This window comes from Geotrypetes seraphini, chromosome 2 (genome assembly GCF_902459505.1).
Source record: "Geotrypetes seraphini chromosome 2, aGeoSer1.1, whole genome shotgun sequence".
Classification (NCBI taxonomy): domain Eukaryota; kingdom Metazoa; phylum Chordata; class Amphibia; order Gymnophiona; family Dermophiidae; genus Geotrypetes; species Geotrypetes seraphini.
The window spans coordinates 367,112,343-367,138,649 of NC_047085.1; the positions used below are offsets into that span (position 1 = coordinate 367,112,343).

At 39.0% G+C, this 26,307-nt stretch overlaps 1 protein-coding gene across 1 annotated transcript in view; it reads left to right on the forward strand.

Moving 5' to 3' along the window:
* The window catches only part of BMPER (BMP binding endothelial regulator), a 437,990-nt gene that overhangs the window by 173,146 nt on the left and 238,537 nt on the right, over window positions 1-26,307 (forward strand). The window contains exons 7-10 of the mRNA XM_033930598.1: window positions 8,939-9,038; window positions 15,270-15,379; window positions 22,451-22,591; window positions 25,926-26,030. Of these exons, the coding sequence (XP_033786489.1) occupies window positions 8,939-9,038; window positions 15,270-15,379; window positions 22,451-22,591; window positions 25,926-26,030 (456 nt within the window). The remainder of the gene's footprint in view (window positions 1-8,938; window positions 9,039-15,269; window positions 15,380-22,450; window positions 22,592-25,925; window positions 26,031-26,307) is intronic.

The following is a 26,307-nucleotide window of genomic DNA, read 5'->3' on the forward strand; positions in this document are numbered from 1 at the left end:
TGAACAGACTCCACCTTTGATTCAGTGCATCTGTTTGCCATTGATTTTCCATGTTTGAGAGTTGTATGTTTCTCTGGGTGGGGGGTGGGGATACTCTCCGTGAGGTGGGGGATGTTGCTTTGATCATGGAGGACATCAGAGTCCAGTCCTCCGCGGTTGTTGGTTTAAATTGTATACCATGTTTTCTATTACTGTTGTACTTGCTGTTGTCCTTGCTTAATAAAATAGATTTGAACATAAATGATTATTACTATTTTTATTTATAAACCATAGCTAAAATGCAATATTTTAGCCAAAATTTCAGTATTGCTCATATTCCTAGCAGAGTATGTTTGCTCACAAAATGCATGAGTTGGCTATTTTTTAAAGTGTTTTAGGCTAGAATAAATACTATATCCCCATAAATGTACAATGTGCATTGGGTCTTCTGAATTGTAAATCAGCAGCTGAACTTGCTTAGAAAGCATTAGTCCTCGTTGTGCTATTGCTCATTTTCATAGCAGGAGAAATTATATGTGTGGGAACTGAGGGTACTTCTGTGCTAACTCCATAAAAATGTGAAATGACAGCGAGTGCCTACAAGTAATATCTATTTTTCTCTATATATTGATCTATCTTTACAAAGAACAAGAGTAATTTTATCATAGTACATCAAGATTTAGCAGGAAAGAAGGTGCTTCTTGTGGTCCTATTATATAAATATACAGTATATACTCTAATTTAAGCTGATCCGAATATAAGTTGAGACCCCCTTTTTCCCCCCAAAAGGAGGAAAATGGTTGACTTGAATATAAGTCGGACGGCTTAACATTCAAGTGTCCTGCCCTGTCAGGCTCTACATCCAGCCCCTTCCCTGCTAAGCTCTGCATCCAGCCCCCTTCCCTCCAACCCTCCCCTGTCAGGCTCTGCACCCAGCATCCTTCTTTCCTTCCCCTGTCAGGCTTTGCACCCAGCACCCTTCCTTCCTTCCTTCCCCTGTCAGACTCTGCACTCTCCCTCCCAGGCTCTGCCCTCTGTCTCCCCCTCCCTGCCCTATCTTCATACCTCTGCCAATCCCTGGTGGAGGTGCAGCGGGTCCTCTGCCGATTCCTGTTGGAGGTGCTGCGGGCAGGAGCAAGCTTTCCAAACTCCTGCCCGCTGCTAACCGGCTGCGCGGATCCAGTTTCTTCAGCTGAGCGGCACTAGCAGCAGTGTGGTTTGGCGCTGCTTCTCGGTGCTGAGCGGCTTCCTTACTAGCTCCCTTACTGGTTTATATTCGAGAATATACGGTACCCAACAAAAAACTTTCACCAATATATAGTGCGATGGATAGAATCTTCATCAAAAACAGCAAACGCAAGCCAGCATAGCCTGCACTAGATAATTTAAATGCAAAAAAGGAGGAACAAACCCTCAGAAAATGTAACACAAGCCAGCCGCCACAGCAGCTTAAGGCCTGCCCCAACAAAACCTCATGCAGGCTAGACTGGTTTGGGTTTTCTGGGTTTTGGTGAAGATTCCATCCATTGCACTATATATTGGTTAAAGTGTTTTGTTGTGATTATCGTTGGTTTACTTGTTTATTGGCCTATGTTATAAATGTGTTTATTGGCCTATTGTATAAATATACATAGCTACCCATTTATCTTTCTTATTTTTAATTTAAGTCTTTATTCATTTTAATAACATACAAAGTGCATACATAAATACAACAATTGGCACCAAATAACAGCACTTATTACTAACAATAATAATATAAACATATTTTCTCCCCCCCTTCCCCCATCCCTCCCTCCCAATCCGGATGTGTGTAAAACTTATTAAAATGGAAGGCTTGGACTATTGATTGGTGGATAAAAAATCTGCTAAAGGGCTCCAAATCTTATTAAAATTTTTACCATAACCCTTTATTTCTGAATTCATATGTTCATATCGATAACATAAGCACAGAGCTTCCCACCAAAAGGTGTGATTCAGTCTATCACAATTCCAGTTTTTTGTGATCATTTATATAGCATTACCAGAAGTAATTTATTCTCAGCTACAGAAATTAGGGATTTGGGTTGCCACATCGTAAGACTTGGACATGGAGGTACCCAGTATTCTATTAATTGTAACCCAAATCGACTTCCAGAAACCTAATATTAAGGGACAAATGTACAACATGTGATCCAGTGTCCCTATATCAAGATGACAATGCCAGCATCTATTAGACTTTGAACTATCTAATTTTTGCAAACGAATAGGGGTCCAAAAAATCCTATATAACAGAAAAAAACAGGTTTGTCTCATAGATACTGACGCCGTACATCTCATCCTCCAAGACCAAATCCGTGGCCATTGAGTGGCAGAAATCTTTTGCTTTACCTCAATGCTCCAAATATCCCTTAAGCTTGTTTTTGGTTTCTTATTCCAATATTGGCTTGTTTTTGGTTTCTTATTCCAATATTCCGAAATTAATTTATTCCACTTGGCTGCCTGATGCCTTTGCAAATCTGTCTGGAAGCATAGGACCTGCAAGCTATAATGATCCTTTAAATTCTGCCAATCAGGGAATTCTTTCTGAATGGCCTGCTTCAACTGCAACCACTTAAATGCATGAGACTTTGTAATACCGAATATTTGTTGCAGTCATGAAAAATCAAGCAGTTTCCCATGAGATAATACATCATCCAAAGAATGTATGTCTGTCTGCATCCAATGCTTCCAGAGGATCTTAGACTCGCCAATTTGAATCTTGGGGTTCATCCATAAGGACTGACATGTAGATTGCTGCACTGGTATAGGTGTGAGATTGTTAACAAATTTTAAAGTTTTCCATATATCAAGAAGAATACAATTATCCTTGTAAATCCTTGGCAGTTTAATACTCAGTATGTGGCACAATTTTAAAGGTCTAAAGTTGATCAATGCTGCACTCTTTTACACCATCAAAAAAGTTTTTCTCTCATATAGTTTATTTATTTTATTTATTTATTTATTTAGATTTATATCCCGTCCTCCCAGTAGCTCAGAACGGTCTACAAGTAAACATACACAGTGGAAGTAATTAGACAAATAAGATGTATAATAGGTTTAGATGCTTGGACATACAAGACTGTGCAGTATTTATCAGAGTACAAACAATTTTTCAGAGTACAGACAATTTATCAGAGTACAGACTAAGAGAGGACTATACTGAAATTTAGGGAGAAGTTAAATAGGGGAGAGAAGAGAGAGGTGGGGTTTAAGGGGGGGTGTAGACTGAGGGAGACCTTTAGTTGAAGAGGAGGGTCTTTACCATTTTACGGAATGTCAATAAAGAGTTATGTTGCCTGAGTTGGGGGGGGGGGGAGTTGATTCCAGAGATGTGGGATGAAGTGGCTGTAGGATCGTTTGCGGGCAGTTTCTGAGAGGAGGGACCTTCCAGGGGGAATGCATAGGTGTATTTCCGATTTTGAGCGGAGGGTGCGAGTGGGGGTGTAGATGGGAAGCTTGGATTTTATGTAGGAGGGGTTGGTGGCATAAATTCTCTTGTGGGCTACTGCTAGGGATAGTTCATCAATAAACACTTAAGAGGGGCATAATCGAAAGGGACGTCTAAGTCCGTTTTTGTCTAAGTCGCAAGTCATCCAAAGTAAAAAACAGCCTAGGACACATTTTCGAAAAATACATCCAAAATTTTTTTTGTTTCGAAAATCGTCTATACGTCCTGCCGATCTGATCGTACAAGTCGCTAAATCGTCCATCTTTATACCACATTTTCATCCAACTTTTCATCCAAGTCAAAAACGCCTAGAACAAGCCCTGTTGGACGTGGGAGGGGTCTGCAAAGTGATGGACTGAAAACCCAGACATGGCACCTAAATAGTGGGGTACTTTACAGGGCATTACTGTGAACTTCACAAAAAGGGTGCCATGTCTTCTCCTCACTACAGCTCCCTTATAGGTCATGGTGAGCCCCCTAAACCACCTCCAGAATCCCCTAGACCCACTTATCTACCACCCTAATAGCCCTTATGGCTGCAGGAGCCACTTATATGCCAGTAAAAAAGGGTTTGGGGATGTATAGGGGAGTGCACATGTTTAAGTATCAATGCAGTGATTACAGGGGCTTATGGGCATGGGTCCTCCTCTCTATGGGTCCCTAACCAACCCCCAAGATGGCTTAAGCCGCCTCTGTACTGGACGACTAGGCTTTCCTATGCCAGGCAGCCAGGTGATAATGGTCTGGAGGCTGAATTTTAAAGGTGTGATTACGGTTTTTATGGGGGGGCGGGGGCGGTGATCACTGGGGTAGTGTGTGGGGTCTGTTTTATGTGTTTGCAGTGCTTATCTGTGACTTTAAGTGGGTTTTTGTGAACTAGACCATGAATTAAATCTGATCAATTCAAGTAATAATCCAATAATTAAGAAAAAAGAGGATAAAGACAAAAAGAAAAACACTTATAAAGAATTCTTCACCCATGCATGCAAGAAAGATAAATATATTTCTTTTAACTCTCATTAATAGCCTCACCCTCCACTTCAGAAACCAAAGCAGATCTCTTAGTAGCCAAAAAAGTTGTCAGATGTGCCGAGTCCCAACAAATATATTTTGCTGAATGATAATGAATTATGTGTTTGCATGGTATTTAAGGGAAAAAAGTAGATTAGCTCCCAGTTGAAACACTCCAGTTGAAAACTTTTGTCTTCTCCTTTGCATTTCCTGGAGGACATCAGCACAAACCATTACTCTTACATATTACATAATCAATACACACACCCTGCTTCTCCCATACTGTGCTTCTGGCAACATCGACAAGTAAATTGCACACATTCATGTTAACACGTGTACTTTTACACTCATCCTAATTTTGTGAAAGCCATTTTATATATTAATATTGCCATGTGCATGCTGAATTTTTTTTTTTTAGCTGAAAATTTTTATTGAATATGCCAGACATAACAAAGACGTACACCATCAGAACATGTAAATAAGTACATGGTAAATATGTAAACCACAGCATACCTATATCAACATATAGCATCCCAATATAAACCCATCCCCCACCCCTCCCCTGTTAAAGCAATACCAAAAGCTCAGTAGTCAAATGAGTGGCATAATATGCACTAGCAAAAATACAAAAATACAAAATATACATGAACAGAAACAAACAAATCATACTTGGTTACTCCCCCCCCCTACAGACAGAATGTCTTCCATCTCCAGGTAAGTATCCCAGATGGTGACAAATTGCTGCCATTTGCGGTTCAAGAGCGCGGAAAGCCTACAATAGAGAGTTGCATGGGAATGGGGATTCTGTGAATCCTGCAGAATCCATGGGATTCCCGTGAGTATGGAAAAAGTTCCACAGGATTTCCGCTCTTATGGAAGAAGTTCCATGGAATTTCCATGAGGATGGAAGAAGTTATTATGGGATTCCTGTGGAAATGGAAAAAAGTTGCTTTGGGATTCCTGCAGGAATGTAGTCAAAACTTCTGGTGACTCCACAATGAGGCTTGGAATGCACTGTTAGAGGCAACTGGAGCACCAGAATAAGATTCAGAAGATATCGACAGAGGCAGTTGGAGTACCAGAATGATGTTTGGAATGCCCAGAGAGGCTTGGAAAACTCATTGGTTGAATAGTAAATATCATCTAAAAACCCCACAGGAGGCTGTTGGGATTTGGAGGAAACAGAGGGCTGTGAACAAGTAAATGATAAAATTGACTCATGTGTTGGGATGGAGGAGATTAATTGTGGGGATGGGTGGTGATGGAATGGATCTTAGCAGGTACAGATGGGCACGGGTTAGATTCCATTGGAGATGGGTTAAATTTCTATCACTGTGCAACTCTAATCTATAACTCTGTACCTATTTCTGTATCTGTAGCTATCTCTCTTTCTCACTATCTATAAACAGGAATACTTACACTCATTGTGTGGAACAGCTGCTGTGTTTATTTAAGTAAATGCTTCACTGTTCTTCTAGGAGGGGAGGGGTGATGACAGACATGTCTTCTAATGCAAAAACATTAATTCAAGGGACGTCAGCAACAGTTCTCCTTAAGCCTTGCCTTTCAGGTTCACACCTCATTTGTCATCAGTGTGGAGGGCTTCGTCCTTTCCAAATGAGCATCTAACAAACTCAATGTCAAACACCATTGATACTTGGCAGTTTTATTAAGGTTTTGCTGGGAGACGGTGTTACAGATTTTTCTGGCTGTGGGACAAGATTAAGATTCTTTAAATAGACAATATTTATGATGTTTCTTATAAAGGCAGTCTTTCTGTTGAACATGAGAGGGTTTTCTGGGTCTTTCTTCATAGAGAGAAATCTTATACTTCAAAATTGTACTAGTGGGAACTGGTAAAAGAAACTTTCTGTGCTCCTGGAATAATTCATATCAACACTTTATTCCCAAAACAGTTTTCTGAACTTCAAAGGATGATACAAAAAAAAAAGATTTTATAGCAGGGGGATCCCCCCAAAAAAACATTTAGGGGAGGGGGGTCGTCAGAGGCACATGGGGTGTATTTGGCGGCAGGAGAGAGTAAGAAATTCCCGCTGCTGGGGGTGCGGTGCTTGATGGTGGTGATGGGAGGGAGTGGGCATCTCTTGTTGCCAGGGGGAGCATCGGGGGGTGTTGCTTGGCGGTGGGAGGGAGTGGGCATTTCTCCTACTGCTGTGAGGGGAGTGCTTGACTTCGGTGCTGGGAGAGAGTGGTTATCTCTCCTGCTGCTGGGGGAGGGGGGTTGCTTGACCGGTGGCAGGAGGGAGTGGGCATATCTCCTGCTGCTGTGTGCATGGGGGGAGGAGAGTTGCTTGACTTTGGCGGTGGGAAGGAGTGGGCATCCCTCCTGCGCATGTTTGATTTTTTTTTTTAAATGTGGGCATTTATTCTGCGCATGTGCCCATCATACAAATTTAGCAGATCTTCCCTACTCTCCGCCAACCTCATTTGCATGTGAGGTTTAGGAAGAATGACTCGCCTTTTTGAAATTGCTACAATAACAGCTGCGACAGTGGCCCATCAGTTTTTACCGTGAAGTTTTAAGAATCTGGCTCTTAAACCCTCTATTGCCCCAGGTACCAGAATTAGATTGTGAGCCTGCCAGGGCAGATAGGCAAAATACTTAAGAGTATTTGATTACTGATCAATGTATTGTAAACCACTTTGGGTGAATCTCTTCATGGAAAGGCAGTTCATAAATAATCTCTAAAGATTATATTTACATTTAATTAGATTTATCCAAATTCTCAAGTGAGATAAGACTATGAAGGATGAATCAAGGCATATCTGTCTGCACCTGGGATCTCTTAGAGAAAGGAAGAGATAATGGTTGCTGTGAATGGGCAAACTGGATGGGCTATTTGGTCTTTATCTGCCATCATGTTTCTATGTTTCTCTTTTTCATCTCATATATCTAACTAGATGCCTTTCCCATTTTCTCTATTTTGTTTTGGCCACTCATTCCTCTTGTGTGTATGTGTGTATATATGTGTGTTATTTTTGTTAAGATGCAGTCTCTTCAATTTCTTTTGGTATCTGAAAACAGCAGTGAGAGAAAAACAAAAGCTAGTAGAGAAAACTGATATTTTAAGTTCAAAGAAATCAATAAAAGCTTTGGGGGTCGGAAGGATCAATAAAGGGAGAAGTGGCGTTCATTCTGCCAAGGATGTGGGTAACATATATATTGTAATGCATTTGATATGCTGCCTTTCTGTGGTACAACCAAATAAGTTTGTATGTTATACATAATACTGGTACTTTCTCTGTCCCTAATGGACTCACAATCTAAGTATGAAGAAAACAAAAAGTGGAACCAAGTTCTGGACTTTCAGGAGTTAAAATATCAACAGCAATAAACGTTGATATTTTAATTCCTGAAAGGCTAGGACTTGGTTCCACATTTTGCTTTCTTCACCCATTGACTTTTGTGGTACGGTCCTTTTTTTAAAAAATTTCTTTATTCATTTTAAATCGAATACATAGTGCATACATATGAACAATCAAGTAATATAACATACTGCACTCTATTCCAACAAATATTATACAGCTATTAAAACCCTCCCCCCATCACCTCCTGGATGTGTATAACAATCTTTCATGAATCAAAGGGATATAATATTAATAATTCATAACTAACAATATTTTGTTAAAGGACCCCAAATTTCCTTGAATTTACTATGGTGTCCCCTTTGCATAGAATTAATGTTTTCAAACTTATAAACCTGACATAAGGATTCCCACCAGAAATTATAATTTAAGTTATCCCAACTTTTCCAATTTTTCATTACCAGCTGCATGGCTACTCCTGTCATGATGAGGAACAATTTATTCTGATTTGCATTAATTGGTTTCTTGGGTAATAGTATCATTCCAAATAATATTATATCATATGATAGTGATATTGGAACTTCCAATAATCGTAATAATTTGACCCCAAATGGATTTCCAGAATTTGAGTATCAAGGGACAATAATATAGCAAATGATCCAGTGTCCCTATATCAAGATGACAGTTCCAGCATCTATTAGACTTAGACCTGTCCAACCTTTGCAACCTAACCAGTCCTTTTCTGGACTGCCATTTGGGCGTAGACCACCCCACAGTGCTTCTTGTTTCTTCGTTCTCACAATCTAAGTAGCCATTTCATTTTTTAGGCACCTTGTTAGAACCTGCACTGGATAACTAGAATATCCATTAATTCTAGCAAGGGACCTAACTCTAGTCATGGACCCACAATGTATGTGTTTTAGTTCCAGAAAGAAATTGCACTTTATGGATATCTATGTGAAGCAGGTAGTGCAGAATGTGTCAGAGTTGTGCACGTATCATATAGTGCTAATCACATAAGTTACTGAAATACAAGCAGTGCAGCTGGCTCTGTCTAAATGGTTGCGTCTGACTAGGGAAGGGTCAGGGCTTCTGTAGTTCTTTCTGTCTGCCCTTTCCTCTCTTATGTTGCTAACTGAGCCTATTTTCCTTTAGGGAGGCAGGACACAGTGCATAAGAGAAGTCTGCCCCATTCTGTCATGTCCCCAGCATCTCAGTCACATCCCCACCGGACAGTGTTGTCCCAAATGTTTAGGTGAGTGGCTATTTTAACAGGCGAGTGCGCGGTGCCCAGGATTTCTCATTTGCATGTTGGGGGAGAGAAAGGGGGAGGAGAGTGGGGGAACGGGGAAAGCAGTGCACGTTATGAATCTGTCGGTGAATACCTGGAGTTCATGGGTCGCTTTTCGTACTTCAAGCATGTTTGTATGGGTTCTATGGAAAATACCAAGATAATATGTAAAGTAAATACACACATAATTGTGGAATATTGCCAAATAATTGTTGTGACTGTCTTTGTTGATGTTGGTTTTTTTTAAATATTCTGTATTCATTACAGCAAGCGTACAGGAATATATCATTAGTAACAACAATAACACTTGTAATTCTCATATAATTCTACAAACATAAAAATTATATCTCGTCCCACCCACCTTCTTTCAAATATTATAATCAATTATATCATAAATATAATATAAACACATAATATAGTGAAATTTCCAGAAAAACTCCCTCCCACCCCCCCAATGTGTACATATATTCATCCAAGGAAAATGATGTTTACTCCTTACAATATCGTTCCAATGGCCCCCAGATCTTTATAAAATTATTATAGTTCCCTTTCTGTATTGCAATTGCTCTTTCCATCTTAAAAATATGGCATACCAAATTCCACCAAAATGTATAATTAAGATTAGTATAATTTTTCCAGTTATTGGTGATATGCTGAATAGCAACCCCAGTCAAGATTAATAATAGTTTGTTATTATGTGCTGATTTTTGACTTTTTTTCCTCATAACCATGCCAAACAGAATAGTATCATAGGATAATGCACCATGGTTTTCTAATAGACAATTTACTTGATTCCAAATTGAATTCCAAAATAATCTTATACAGGGACAATGGTAAATTGGTTGATGTTGTAATGACTCAAAGATAGGGAGCTTGTTATGTCAGGACTTCCCAAACCTGTTCTGGGGACCCCACAGCCACTCAGATTTTCAAAGTACCCGCAAGAATATGAAACAGATCAATCATAGGCACCAGGCCTCCAAACTATGCAAATTGAATGTATGCATATTCATCACTGAAAAGCTGGCTGATTGTGGAGTCCCCAGGGCAGGGTCGGTTTACACACCTGGTTTACACACTGATGTATGTACAGTGCAAAGGTACCTTGTTTAAACAGATAAAACCATTTGATATTCAGTCATATCTTTTGCAAGTTATTCACTGGTTAATATTTAAAATCCATCATTGGCATTTTAAAAAAAATACTGGCCGTGGCTTTTAAAGATAATCCAGATATTCAGACTCTCTGTCTCGACTGTGAGAGGTACTGAATATCCAGATAAAGCAGTGATATTCAGACTGCTATCCAGATAAAGTTGAGGCAGCATTTTTTAGAAACATGATGGCAGGTAAAGGCCAAATGGACCATCCAGTCTGCCCCTCCGTAGCATCCACTAACTCCTCCTCTCCCTGATAGATTCCAAGTACCTAGTTTCTAGCCTAGTTTTATTCAGATAGTTATCTGTAGCGGTCTAAATACTGCCAATCTCAAGACAACCTGCTTTTCCACCCCCAACACTGTCCAGATCATGCCATGGTGGTCTGTGAGGATAGATAGAGGAGATAGCTGGCTAGTCCCCATTAGGAACACAACATAGAACATGATACAGGTATTATGTGTGCACATAAGTCGGATTTAGCATGAACATAGTACACAATACTGGTATTATATGTGTATTTACGTAGGATGATTGACTATGGTATAAATGTGTCTGTTTTGAAAACCATCTAAAAAAACCGCCAACTCTGCATTGTAACACCTTTACAGAAGCTCATATATTGTAACACCTTTACAGAAACTCATGTAAACTGCTCTGAATTGATTCCCCAGTCATTAGTAGTGGTATAGAAGCTTTCAATAAACATAAACATTAAGTAGCACTATCCATATATCTGGGATAGTGCCGACAAATTGAATTATCTGGATACTAGCTGCAAATATCTGGATAATTCATTTTGAATATTGGGTCCTCAGTTTGCAGCTGTTACAAAGCACTTTCCTCTTAGGCTCTAATATTCCTTGCTCCACTGGGCTCATGATCTAGCAAAGGCTCACACAGAGGGGACAAATAAGAGACTTCAGGAAAGTGCGGTAGACTGATTTCACTAACATGGTTGAAATTGGCATGGCCTTGATTGGGAAAAGCTAGGGTGAGGTTTTTTTTTTAAGTAGGATGAGATAAGCATCATGATGTTTGTTACAAGAACACAGAAAACTAGTGTGGAAAGTACAGAGTCAGGATTTAGTGATAGAGGAGAAGAAGCACAAGGAAGAGTAGTGTGGCGGATGAACCGGGATCAGCAGTAGAAAAGAGAAGAGGAGCTACAGAATGAATAGGAGGAGCTTGAACTTATGTGCAATTGAATGGAGAGCCATTGTAGTGACCTGAGAAGAGGGATTACGTGAGCAGCAGTTATAACCCTAAGTAAATACATGGGGTGGGGCGAGTGGGGGAATCAGCATGAAGCGGCAGTTATAAGATTGACCACTTTACTAGGCTATTCCAGTCTTTATATGCCATTGTCTGTGGTGTTATTGTACCAGCAGTGCAGGAAGATAAATCCCACAGCTGAATTTTGAATAGACTATAATGGAGACAGATGGTTCTTGTAGGAGACCTGTGAGGAGCAGATTGCAGTTATCTACATAAGAGGTGATGAGACAATGGATAAGAAGTATGGTCATGCAGTCAGAAAGGAAGGGATAGATTTTTGTGAGATTACAGAACACGGAATGACATGTTTGATCAATGTTTTGGTTATGTGCAGAGAAGGAGAATGGAAAATAAGCCCAAGATTATAGACTAAAGCACTGGGGGGAGCAGAGGGGAGGGGGTAATATACTGTACCTATCCATGGAGCTAGAAAAGTGGTGATATATAACTGGATTCTAGGTGATAATTCTGATACAGCGGTAAATCTGATTGATAGCTTTACCTCAAATGTACTCCGGATGCATGAACACAGGAACTCGTGAGGTGCCACATGCTCACAGTTCCTGAAATGATGGAAATTTCTCTAAAAATTACACATGTGGGTATTTAAATAGTTTCTACTTGTTTTCTATCATGTTGTAAACAGCCTTGTTTCCACTTATTTCTCTGCCCCCCTCTCCATAAATAACCCTTGAACTTCTAAAGTAGAATGTCACCTCCCTCTCCATGTCCCTTCCCATCTATAAAATTTGATAAATCTACTCATAGCTTTAGGAGACAAATGCATAGTAAGCAATTAACTAGATGTTAAATTTTGGATGCACATTAGATCCTACAATGTGAATTGCACAAAATTTCCCCAGGCCCTAGGCCCCTGATTTACTGGAATTTTAATACAATATTGCTCGGAGATGGGTTTTTAAAAACTTTTATTTGTTAGGGAATGATATTGTTAGTGTTGCCCAGATTTTCAGAAAGCACAGAATCTTCCAAAAGAGTGTGCACTTTTCACAAAGAGAGCATACTATCTGCATGCTCTTTCTCAATAATGTACGCATATGTGTGCTATTTGCATGTACACAATGGTGCATGCATACATACTGTCAATAAAGCTTGCTTATCAAACCATTGTTTTAGAACTGGCATATTCCTGTATTCTCTTTGGCACGTTCCCATAGGATGAATTCCCTTTGGATGTTCCAAAATCCTTTATTTTAATTATTGTCTTTACAGGTGTAAGCAGAGTTGAAACATATGTCTGCCATGTGATTGTTGAAGATCTTTGGTATTGTTTTATAAGATTTCTGTCTCTACAGAAAACAGTTCCATAAATGACCTCCCTTTCACAGCTCCTTTTCTGCTCTCCATTTTTTACTGAAATGGAAATTGAATATTTCAACATATTTCCTTGTTTCAGGATTCAAGGCTTTCTCCTAAGGCTTTTGGCTTAGACATGCACCAAGTGTATATATTTGTGGATATTCTTTGGTACCTTTCCAGTACAGGTTTGCTGAGGATTGCCATTATAACTTACAGCTGACTCCTCTGTCCTTGAATGCTTCTTTGGTCATTCCGGGCACATTCGTGGGATGGCTGATTTTCCTACCTACTCATAACAGGTCCTTTAGGCATTAGCTTTTGCTTCTATCTTCTGGTAGCAATTGGCAAATCATCATCAATTATCTTCATGAAGTACTGGAGTTTCTGGCAAGTGTCAACTGGTGTTTAATTGCAAATTTTAGGGAAGTAATAATTAGTTAGGGCTCTACCAAATAGTTGTATTTGATTTGATTTGGTCCCAAATAGTGCCTTGAACATATTATTTGTATTTGGATGAACAGTGATTTAAATTTGAATATGAATAATCTGGGGCTCCACTGTGCTAAATCTTATTGAAATAAACACGATCTCTGATTTCATGTAGCATCTTTTATTATTTGTTATGTTAAAGCTCGATGCCCAATTTCTGTATTTGGTCAAATAATGGCTAAATAGGCAGATAAATATAGGATAGTGAAAAGGTTATCCTAACTAATCGTATTCTGGCAAATAATATCATTTTAGTAGAAATCTAAAATTCTGAACATCAGAAATCCAGACCTCCTGAGAATCCGGACTTTTCAAAATTGCGACATCCAGACCAGTTAGTACCTCAGCTATGAAAAATAGTCTGATTTGCTTCATAAATTGGAACAATTGGAAAATTGTTTGCGTGTTAACAATCTACGCTTTTTTAATTTCCCATGTTCATCTTTACTTTCAGCTGAAATATTGCTTAGAAAATATTTTAAGGAAAAGTTAAAACTGGAAATATCTGAGTCAATTATATTCTAGAAGTTTATGTACCTCTCATCATCACTAGCAATGCCAACTAGAGGAGCGGTGAATGTAGCCCCAGCATTAGCAGCTGGGGAACTCACTGCCTTCTTAGAGGACACTCAAGATATAATTTCCACTTGTCAGAAAGAGATAAATTGCTAGTTTTAAAGAATTACTTTAAATATAAAAAAGTTGTTTTTTTGCGGGCAGCCAATTCAGATGTTTCCAGATGTAATAAGAGCCACTCAGGAACGTAGGAAACAGTTCTTGGCCTTGACATCCAATATTGGAGCAACTTTTTTCCTGTGTTTTCCCTGTAGATGTATTTTACATTATCAGGGTAAACAATTTATATTTTTTGATCATTCTCATTTGGAGAAATTTCTATTGGAATATGAAAAAAAGGGTAATTAAAACAGAAAGTGGATCTCAATGTTTATTGTTAGAATGCTAATTAGATTTCCATCAGGAATTATTTACTTTTAGTTTATCCTTGCAAATCTCTCCCTGAAGTGGACTTTAGAACTAATTGCTTTCTATTTGTAATAGTTCTTGTAAAATATGTTTCACCAATGTTATTCTTTTCTTGTATATCTACTATATACTTGAAATGTATAATTGAAATTACTAAATTAAAAAAGTCTAAAATTTAAGCAAAAAAGTCTGGAAATGGCCCAGAACAGTGTATTATTATTATTATTACTATTTTATATGTAATAGCATTAATATTACGTTATGATCTCATTACTGTTGGCTAAAATTATGTGCCTTTTTTGCTTCATATTAAAGTGGTATTAAATTAAAGAAAGAGCAGAAAGTGACAGGACTTTTGTATCTAATGGTGTTATCATGTGGGACATAGGGGCATAGTTATATCAATGTGAGCTTCAGATAAGACATGCTATTTTACTGTTAACCTCAGTTATTTGTAACTAGGTCTCATTGCATACAATTGGACCTGCGCTAAAATAGCATGAGCTAAACAGAGGCCCATGATGATAAGTTGCTCCCATAGTGTGAAGAGTTTCATTCTCTGGTAACAAGGGTTGATATTGTGATGTCATTATGCCTCATTCCATCAATGCCTAGGAGCCAACCTCATTAGTGATGTCACAATGGCTTCATGTCATATACTGGGCTCACGTATATCACATATAGCAGTGATTTCGATCTCTAGAGACATTTCTGTTTTCTTTAATTAAAGAAGGAAGTTATCAACGGGGTATATTAAGGTATATTATTTTACTGTTAACCCCAGTTATTAGTAGCTGGATGTCATTGTGTAAAATGGAACCTGTGCTAAATAGAATGAATTTATGATAAAGTAACATGTCTTAACATTAGCCTATGTTGATAACTATACCCCATACTTGTTCATGTTGCTGCTGTGGATGACGTGGCACTGTTTCACTTTCCTGCTGTGTTCTTGGTTTCTTTACAGGTCAGAGAAAAGTGTTTGACCTCCCTTTTGGAAGCTGTCTCTTCCGCAGTGATGTTTATGACAACCAATCCACCTTTGCATATGACAGCTGTACGACATGCATGTGTAGGGTAAGTATATTATTTTTAAACTGTCATACTGGATTCATAACATGTTTGCAGGAATTTGTCCTGAATATCTAATTTCTTTATTTTCATTCCCTCTGTCTCTGTTGACCTCACAAGCTAAAGATTCTCATTTGGTGTATAAAAATCTGTGACTACATCATTTCTGTATCAGGCAGTTATGACTTGCTGTTTTCTGCCAATTGAGTTGAGAACTACTTCATATGACCTGCTGTTTTGTAAATCTTTGAAAACCTTTTTGTTTTTTTAATCTTTATTAAATTTTCAAACTACAATTATGCATGCAAATAATTCATACAAATAATTCATGTACATATAATATTACAAATAAAGCACAATAAACTTATAGATATTAATAAGCAATTATTTTCCCCCACCCTTCCACCTAATAATCAAGAAAATAAATATCCACAAGAAACTAGCTAAAAAATCCCCGAATCAATTCCAATGCAAACCCCTCCCCCCTCCCTCCCACCCTTTAAATCTTTGAAAACTTGTTTGAAAAGTTCTTCCATTAAATTTCTTTTTCACATATATTGTAATGTTTTGTTACCCATTTTGATCCTGGTACCAAGGAGTTGGCGGAATTTAAGCATCATTACCATTACCACACAGCAGAGATACCCCAATCAATATCTAGTATATTAAAATTACCTATTAGTAGTACTTCCTCTTTCACAGCTATATTTTGAATGTCTTCAATTAAATCGCTGTCCATTTCTCCTGTCAATGAAGGAGACCTGCATATCACACAAATGTAAATACATTTTCCATTCCCTCTTTCCAGGTTGTCCCGCAATACCTCTCCCTTATCCTGTAAGTCCTGCAAACCAAAGGAATGGGGAAGGGACTGAACACATCAACCTTAAGGAGCAAATACAGTTTTATTATAAGCAAAAATAACAAAAAAAATCATATCATATATGTAAAACAAAGCCTTATAAAAAGTCCAAGTCTTCTGAATTTTGTGGAACCAACACGGTTCGTGTTTCGGCTTCTGTGGAGAAGCCTTCCTCAGGGATTGGCCCAGTAGATAGCGCTCATTGAAAAACTCATCAATTGACAAGGCTTAAAGGCTGGATGGAAGAGGGACTTGGACTTTTTGTAAGGCTTGGTTTTACATTTATGTTATGATTTTATGTTATTTTTGCTTATAATAAAATTGTATTTGTTCCTTAAGGTTGATGTGTTCAGTCCCTTCCCCACTCCTTCTTTGGTTTACCTATTAATGTTATGTTTAACATACATATAATGCCACTCCCCCTTCCTTTCTTCCTACCCTATCTTTCCTGTAGCCTGGTATAACTATATCCCAGTCATGGTTCTCTGTAAACTATTGGCCTCTTTAACAAAGCTGCGCTAACGGCCCCGAAGCCCATAGAAATTTAAAGGGCTTTGGGGCTGTTGCTGCATGGCAGCCGCTAACGCGGCTTTGTAAAAGAGGCCATATGTCTCTGTGATCATCACTAAATGCAAACCAGTCTCTTCCATTACAGCCTCTACATACAAAATCTTATTTCCCATTCTACAGTCATTAGTACGAGTTATACTGCTTTACAGACATTGTCCCTTTTTCTCATTTGTGTAGAGGTATTTATGAGAGTGTGTGGTGCAATGGTTAAAGCTACAGCCTCAGCACCCTGGGGCCATCGGCAGCATCTGGGCTGCAACGGCGATGAGCGGCATCGGCAGCCACCCCCGACGCAATTCATAATCGGCAACGCCCCCCCCTTCCCCGCAATGACACTTAAGATCGGCAATGGGCCTCCTTCTACCCCCGGCATCTACAGCACGTCAGATTGGTAACGCGGTGCTCAGTCAAAAGCTTCCCTCTGACTGAACTGTCTGGGCAGAAACAGGAAGCTGAGTCAGAGGGAAGCTTTGGACTGAGCACCATGTTGCCGATCTGAAGTTCTGTTGATGCCGGGAGTAGAAGGAGACCCGTTGCCAATCTTAAGTGTCATCGCGGGGGCGGGGCAGGGGGGGTGTTGCCGATCTTGTTGCCAATATCAGAAAGATGAGAGGAAGGGAGAGAGATGGGCCTGTGGTGGATGGAGAGATTGAGAGAAGGGGGCAGATGATGGAAGTGGTGAGAAGGAGGAGAGAGAAGAGAGCAGATGATGGAAGTGGGGAGAAGGGGCAAATAATGGAAATGGGGAGAGAGAAGAGGACAGATGATGGAAGTGGGGAGAAGGGAGAGCAAATGCTGAATGGAAATGGAGAAAGAGAACACATACTGGATGGAAGGAGAGATAAAGAAAAAGGACATATGCTGGATGGGGTAGAGAAAGAGGGCACATGATGGAAGGAGGGGATAAATAAAAGGAGGGCACATGATGGGGGGAAAAGGATTGAGTTAGGGAAATACTGGAGGGGATAAGGGAAAGAGGTGACGAGCTGTAGGTAGACAGTAAAAAAGAAAATTGATGAGAGGTAGTAAGAACGTAATCTAGATGGATGCAGAAAATAAATTGAAAAGGAAAATGAGGGAAGAAAGGGAATGTAGAAGAGAGGTGTAGGAGAGGGAAGGAGAGTAGAGAGATGCCAGACCAATGGGGGTGAAAGGAGAGATGGAAGGGGGAGGCATACAGTTTCTGGAAGGGGCATAGAAGGAGAGAAATGCTATATAGGGGCAGAGAGACGGCAGCAGTGGATGGAAGGAAGAGAGTAACAAGAAGATGAGGAAAGCAGAAACCAGAGAAGACAAAAGTAGAACAAAAATTTTCTATTTATTTATTGCTTTAGGAGACATGTGTCTCTGTTTCTGTGGTGTTGCATTGTATGCAGAGTCCAGCTTCTTGCTGGTTCAATTTAACCTTTGTCTATATATTTCTATTTTATCCCTCCTTTTACAAAACTGTGGAGCGTTTTTTAACGCCAGACGTGGTGGTAGCACTCTGATGCTCAGAATTCTATGAGCATCAGAACTGTTACCACCATGGCTGAAATCCACACTACAGTTTTGTAAAAGGGGGAGGGGTTAGTTTATGATGACATATTCTATACTAGGTGAAGGTGTTTTCTGTGTTCTGTGTGTTTGAAACACATGGTTTTCTGTTAGGATTGACGTTATAGGATTGATCTGTACTAGTCTGGCTTGTTTAGTTTTACAGTGGGTATATTGATGTTCTACTGCTCACTGCAGTATGTAAGATGCTGCCTTTTCCTAGGTACTCATGTGTGACGTGTGGCTTGTTACTAAAAATCATGTTTTTCGTACAGATGGGAGGTGTCAAAAAATGATGGACCCCGGGTGTCACATATGCTAGGTATGCCACTGGATGGGAGGGATGGTAATGGGTGAAAGTACCCTAGAAAAGGACTTGGAGGTAATAGTGGACAAGACAATGAAGCCGTCAGCACAGTGCGCAGCGGCCACTAAGAAGGCGAAAAGAACGCTAGGTATAATCAAGAAAGGTATTACAGCCAGAACGAAAGAAGTTATCCTGCCGTTGTATCGGGCGATGGTGCGCCCGCATCTGGAGTACTGTGTCCAGTATTGGTCTCCGTACCTTAAGAAGGATATGGCAATACTCGAGAGGGTTCAGAAAAGAGTGGCACGACTGATAAAAGGTATGGAAAACCTTTCCTATGCTGAAAGATTAGAAAAACTGGGGCTCTTTTCCCTGGAAAAGCGGAGACTTAGAGGGGACATGATAGAGACTTACAAGATCATGAAAGGTATAGAGAAAGTGGAGAGTGTCAGATTCTTCGAACTTTTGAAAACTACAAGAACGAGATGGTATTCGGAAAAATTAAGAAGGGATAGATTCAGAACCAATGCTAGGAAGTTCATCACCCAAAGGGTGGTGGACACCTGGAATGCGCTCCCAGAGGGTGTGATAGGACAGAGTATGGTATTGGGGTTCAAGAAAGGATTAGATAATTTACTGAAGGAAAAGGGGATAGAAGGGTATAGATAGAAGATTACTATACAGGTCCTGAACCTGATGGCCCGCAGCGTGAGCAGACTGCTAGGCATCAGGTCTGATCCAGCAGAGGTACTGCTTATGTTCTTATGTGTGCTAATATTTTAAGGGTATCAGAAGAAGCCATTCCCGCTACTAATATATTTTATATAACTTTCTGGAAGAAGCCTGTAGGATAATGTTCTGAAGGGACAATGGTGAATATTTATTTATTTATTTTATTAAGATTCTGAAAATTCTTTTCAATAATAAGTAACAAGATATGGAGATCTTAAAGAAAAATAAGAAAAGAATCACTATATAATTATTCACAAGTCCACTTCAAAGAATGAAAGGAAGTATGAAATCAAAAGTAAGCCAAATAAAAAAAAATAGTAGGGCTATATTTTGATTAAAAATGTAATTGTGATTAATTGTGCGATTAAAGGTATGTTATTTATTTATTTATCTTCTTTCCCATTGCAGCTTCTTAAGACTCTGGGCCATTCCCTTAGCCCTCAATTGCCCAGAGTCACAAGGAGCTGCAGTGGGGAAAAATAAATAAATAACATATCTTTTAATTGCACAGTTAATCAAGATTACAAATTTTAATCAATGTGCAGCCCTAAAAATATTAAAGAAAAAAAAATAATGAAAAACTAAGAAATGCAAAATGCAAATTTGAAAAATTACTAATTAAATAATCTAAAACAACATGCAGATTACAGAATAGCTAAAAATAGCCATACAGTTTTGAGAGCCTAGTTCAGAGAAGCAAACCTAAAAACAAGGAGGGGGTAAACCCTTGTCTAAGAGGGAGATATCTTGATTAGATTTAGAATTCAAAGGAATAACTGTAGACCCTGGTGCTGTTGTAATAACTTTAGGCACCACTGGCCCTGATGGCAGTGTCCTCCAGGGGGAAGGACCATGGCCAGCATAACATCAAAAGATATTCACAAAGGCCATCGAGGATAAAGAAGTTATGTCACCAGAGCTGAGGGATATACCTTCAACAGAGGAAGGAGACTATGCCCCACCACAACCAGAATCCAATATTCTGCCATGTTTATTCATAGGGCCTCTTAGCATGGGAGAAGAAACAACTGGGGCCTTAGGCCTGATCTTCTTTTTTCCTATCAGGGTAACATTTAATTATTTCTGATCTGAAGAGCAAGGGTTACCATCGAAAGCTAATAAAAAATGCATTGAGTTAGCCCAATAAAAAAGTTATCATTGTATTTCCTTTGTACAACAAATGCTAACCCCATGGAGAAATCCTATGAGCTCCCCAGTTGCTCTGAATAGACTCTAAAGGGGTGTGTTCCTCTTTGGGCATGTGTCTAAGGCCACATTGTTTATTGAGAGCGTTTATACCACTACTAATGACTGGGTAGTCAACTCAGCAGTTTACATGAGCCTCTTTGATGGTGTTATGATACTTGAGCTTCAGTAGTGGCGTTACTACACATTAGGTACAATTTATGAGCTTCTATAATGTTGATATAATTCATGAGCTTCAGTAATGATGTCACAATTTATCAGCTTCTAGAATGATATTACAATATATCACATGCTGCAGCACAAGTTGTTTTATAAAAGGTCTAAGCTGCAGGATGATGGCATCACAACAGAGGATCAGGAATACACGCTGATGGGAAATCAGCACAGCTCTCCTTCAGACCTCTGTTAGCAGTTGTCACCAAACCACTTCCTTCCTCCCACACACCTCTGCAGCATGGGTTGCTTTATATAGGCCAAAGGTGCAGAAGGATGTATCACAACAGGGAAGTAGCAATATATCCCCGAGGGATCTCAGTACAGCTGTCCTCCATATCTCTAGTAGTACATGCTGCCAAATTCTTCCTTCCTCCCCAGTGAATATTTGTTTGGATAGTTTGAGCTTGAAAAAAATTCAAAAGATGAAGATGTTAAGAGATTTCTTTTATTTTTCCTCAAGATTGTGACTCTATTTTGTGATTGTTCCCGAGGCCTTATTCTTAGGTTATGAGGCATGGACTTTTCCAGGTCTGTGTTGTGAGACACAGAAAATAAAGATGAAATTTCTGAATATGTGTTAGATGGCCCATGAACAGCAATTCTATAACAAGTGTATATAATTAGGGGCCCAGAGGGCGGGTGGAAAGAGCCTATTCTATAAAGAAAAATAGGTGCCTGCTTTCCTTTATAGTATGTGTGTTTATGTTGGGGGGGGGGTCCGTCTCCTTGAGAGTGGGCTTAATTTTCATGGATCCATAAGCAGTCTGCAAAAGTTTCATATTTGAACTTCTGTAACTTTATTTTTTCACATAAAAAGGATGGAGTTTGGACTGTTGTATTACAAATTGTTTCCTGTAACAGAATTCATTAAAACCTTTTTTTTTTAATGTCTGGTGACCCTAGTTACCTTTGCCCACTTGGTGATTCATCTGTTGCTATATAGAAGCAGATTGCTTGTATTCCCTCTTTGGTTTTTGTCACCTTTATTGGTTGTTTATGGGACTCCTTTTTTTTTTTTTTTTTGTTCAATGATTTTTATTGAATATTTTAAGAAAAATACAGATAGCAGTTCAGATACATAAAATCTGGATGAAAAACATTGGTATGGGACTCCTGACAAAGGCTATTGTGCTGAAACACAGTCCGTGTCGAGTCTACCACCAACCACTGTACATCAAATTATGTTTATAATAAAAAGTTTTTATATTTGATTTTTTTTCTTTTTTTTGGGGGGGGAGGGGTTGTTTCCATTGGTTTTCTGTCCTTTGCATATATACATTTATACCTGCTCCCAAGCGGTTTCTTCGGGGGCATATAACTAACTGAAGTTAAAAACTGCTTTTGCCACTAAAAGTAACAAAAGCTGGTGTCCAGTGTACACTTCAGTTAGTTATATGCCTCTGAAGAAGCTTCACAGGCGAAACATGTTGGACGCTGCTCCTGGGAGCATTTTCAATAAATTTATTCATCCTCATTTGGTCTACTTGTTGTTTTGTGCTCAAGTACATTTTAGCCATGATTTTTTTTTTTCTGCATTTGCTAGGCTATATCATATTGACACATTGGAGCCTATTTTGCCCTCATAGAATAATCCCCAAATAACCCTATACTTTGCATTTCAATACTATATTTTTGACCTTTCACACAGGACTCCACAGTAGTATGCAAAAAGAGATGTTCACTGCCTGGAGCCTGCATTAAGAACAAAGATGCTTGTTGTGATGACTGTGTTTTATATGTGCCTGGAGAGGAAGTCAAAGTGTGCAAATATGGAAACAAGATCTTCAGGGTAATGCCAAAGTCATAATGTACCAGTTGCACATGCTTGATTTATATAGTGAAAATAATCAATCTGTTTTTTTTCAAGTGTAACACACTAATAACTCCTAAAAATAGGTTAATTGAGTCTATCTCTACAGAAGATTTTATTAGAGACTATGGGGCTCATAATCGAAAGAGAAAAACGTCCGAAAACCAGCCTAAGTCAGCACTTGGACGAATATTTCTCAGAAACGTCCAAGCACCAAAAATAAAAATGGGTTTTGTCCGTATTTCTAAACGACCTAGGCCCTCGTAGTGCCGCTCAACATCCAAAGCTCTATGGGCTCATCTTAAAATAGCTTTTGTATAAATTATGCGTGTTTAAATATATAAATATACTTTTGCCCCTTTTTTAAATATAGGAATTTTACTTCTAAGGTATAGTACTTAGCTCGGGCGTAGTTCTCTACCCGGCCATCCAGAATTGATAAGACGGAAGACCTCTATTTCGCTCTAATCTTATGAAAAGAGCTTCTTCAGGGAATTGATATTTTGCGATTGCATATACTTTTTTTTGCTGCCTCGGGCACTTGAGATCCATAGTCTCTAATAAAATCTTCTGTAGAGATAGACTCAATCTAGCATTAGCCTATTTTTAGGAGTTATTAGTGGTTTATATAGTGATCAATGTCTTTCCTCGAACAAAGTCCCGGGAAAGCCACTTTGTGAGATTGATCAGTCAGGAGTGTTTAGAGTGTTAGCTTATTTTGCTGAGTTTAATTGGCCAAAACAATGAGATGAGTGGATTCATTTTCTGCATTGACAGTGTGATTTGCACGTTGTATGAACTGACTGAATTAAAAGATAAATTAAATGACAATTAATACAGGTTTGAAAGTTGAAAGGGAGGTTTGTTTGTTTTTTTTAACCAGTGGTGTGTTCACTCCTTCTGACAACATAAGTATCAGACATGAGTTGCCATGAGTGGAGGTGGAATAAATTCCTCTACAAATGTTAGTGCAACACTGAGGATTTTTCTCCCTTTTTGATAGGAGTCCCTGATTCTTTTGTTTTTTTGATTGGTTTGTTAGGTAGTTTTGGCAAAACATATCAGATGACATTTATTGCAATTAGGATAAAATATATTGCACCACATGTTTTTGCTCCCAACAGAACATGAGCCCATGCTTTGGCTTTGTTTTGAGCTGCATTATTTTGGCACATCATCAACTTTTTAATTTTTCTGTTCTTCAAAAGAAAAAAGTGGATGTCTAACTTCTTTAAGCAACAAAGTAAAAGTTAGCAGTGAGGTATCCTACAAAAAAGGGAAACGCACAACCCCATGTGTGAAAATGTAAACCAGAAAAAAGGAGTGGGGAAGGGACACGGTCGACCAACTTCAGGGACAATCAATTTATTGAAAATATGTATATAAATAACTGGTACATATACAACATACAGTATACACAAAATTATGCAGGCCTAACAAAGAGTCTTTCAATCCTTTTGTGCTGGAACCCATCATGGTCCATGTTTCGGCTATAAAAAGCCTTCCTCAGGAGTGTAAGAATGAAGCCCAGTAGATGGCGCCAGGATGCAAGTAACAAAACCAAAAAGGAACACTCTGTCAAGAGCCTGCAGCGACGCCACTCATCTTATGCGGGAACACACAGCATTTTAGGGACCACGTTGAGCAAGCAGGCTCTTGACAGAGTTACTTGTATCCTGGCGTCATCTAAAAAAATGAGTAACAACATTTCTGGAATCCATTGGATTGTAGGACCCAGAGCAACATGGTTTTGCTAGAGGCAGGTCATGTTAGACAAATCTTTGAATAATTTATTTGACTGGGTGACCAGAGAATTAGATCCAAGGAGAGTGCTAGATGTGGTGTATTTAGATTTTAGAAAAGCCTCTGAACAGTTCTGCATAGTTTCAAGTTTATTGTATTTGATATACTGCCTAACTCTCTAGGCGGTTTACATAAAATGGAAACATTTGTACAAATGCTTCAAAGGTAATAACATAATATAAAAATCAAAAGGGAGACTTAAAAAAAAGGGCATACTAAAGGGTAAAGATGGATGCATAAGGAAGAACGCAAAAGGATGCATCATTTAAATTTTATTAGGGGGGAAGGACAAACCAAAAGGGTAGGAAGGGGACAAAAAGGGGTAGAGAGTGCAGCAATAGGCCTGCTGACAAAGTTAATCATGGGCTGAAAACATACTTTAATTATTGAAAGCATCTTGAAACAGAAAAGTTTCTAGGCCTGATTTGAATTTAGGCAACTGAGTAACCTTGGAATGGGCCCTAAACTGGCTGAATGCATTAGGAACTGGTTGAGTGGAAGGCAACAAAGGGTAGTGGTAAATGGAGCTCACTGTGAGGAAAGGGGACATTGCAAGTGGTGTGCCACAAGGAACAGTTCTTGTCCCTGTTCTTTGTAAGTGATATTAAGGCAAAGTTTGCAAAATCTGCAACAGGGTAGACACCTCTGATAGTGTGGATAACATGAAGATCAACACTTGAAAAATGGTCCAGAATTTGGCAGCTATGATTTAACGCTAAAACTACAGGGTTATCCATTTTGACAACCAAATCCCAAGGGAACAGTACTATACAATTTAGTACCTTCAACAAAATAAAACCAAGATGGGGTTGTCCAGGGCCAGTTGTCTTTGTTTATAACATGATAGGAGCAGATTTAACCAGTTGTTGCTCAAATTTTTATTTTCTCCCTGGATTTTTAAGGAACACTGAGCAAAATGAGTTAAAGGTAGGAGATGGGGTATGATAGAGACATTTAAATGAAACTAATCAAGCAAAAATATTATTAGCCAGTGTTGGGATAGCCCACGTAGATATACTTAACATACAAAATGGTGGAGAAAAAGCCTCAAATAGTCATGGATTTCAGCAGCAATCCAAATGGTTTTCAAGCTGCTCTTTTCCTTATCATTGGCATAAAAAACTCCACCAGTGTTAAAAAAAAATATCTCACAATGGGCCAAAAACCCACCACTGTACACAGGGTTTCAAAAATAAGAAAGCTTTCACTTACGGTAATTGAAGGAGTACTGTCATCCAGCATGAATGGTACATAAATCCCAAACATCACATTTGAGGTCCCTGAAAAAACTCCATTTCACCTCCAACAAGAGCCTTGTTTCGTCGTCCACTGGCTGCTTCAGGGATTGAACAAAACTCGCCTTTTAATGATAAACGATATGGTGTTCACGTTTATCATTAGAAGCCTGGATTTGAAGCCATAGAGATTTTTGTGCATCAAATCTTAGAAGGGGGGCACCCTTTTTTTGTGCACATCAAGCTGCTGACTGTTTGATTATCTTGTGTCATAGGATGGAGACATGTGGTCCTCTGTTAACTGCACCATATGTGCATGTGTGAAAGGCAAGGCGGAATGTCACAAGAAGCAGTGTATTCCCATCAACAGCTGCCCTCCCGTGAGTACTCTATTGAGGATGCGCACAGCAAGAATTTCTGGTTTATTTTCAGATCATTGGGCATTTTCCACCGATTTTCAGATGTTGCTTCAGTTCATTTCACACTTTCATTTTTACAAACCTTTTCAATGCACCTGATCAGTTTCACGAGTGGTTAATACATGTTAAATCAATTTAGCACACACTAAAGTTTTCATGGCACTTTAACAAACCTAATGTGAACTAATCAATTTTCTCTTTAATCTAAACTACTTTCACTTCGATTATCGATTTTTAT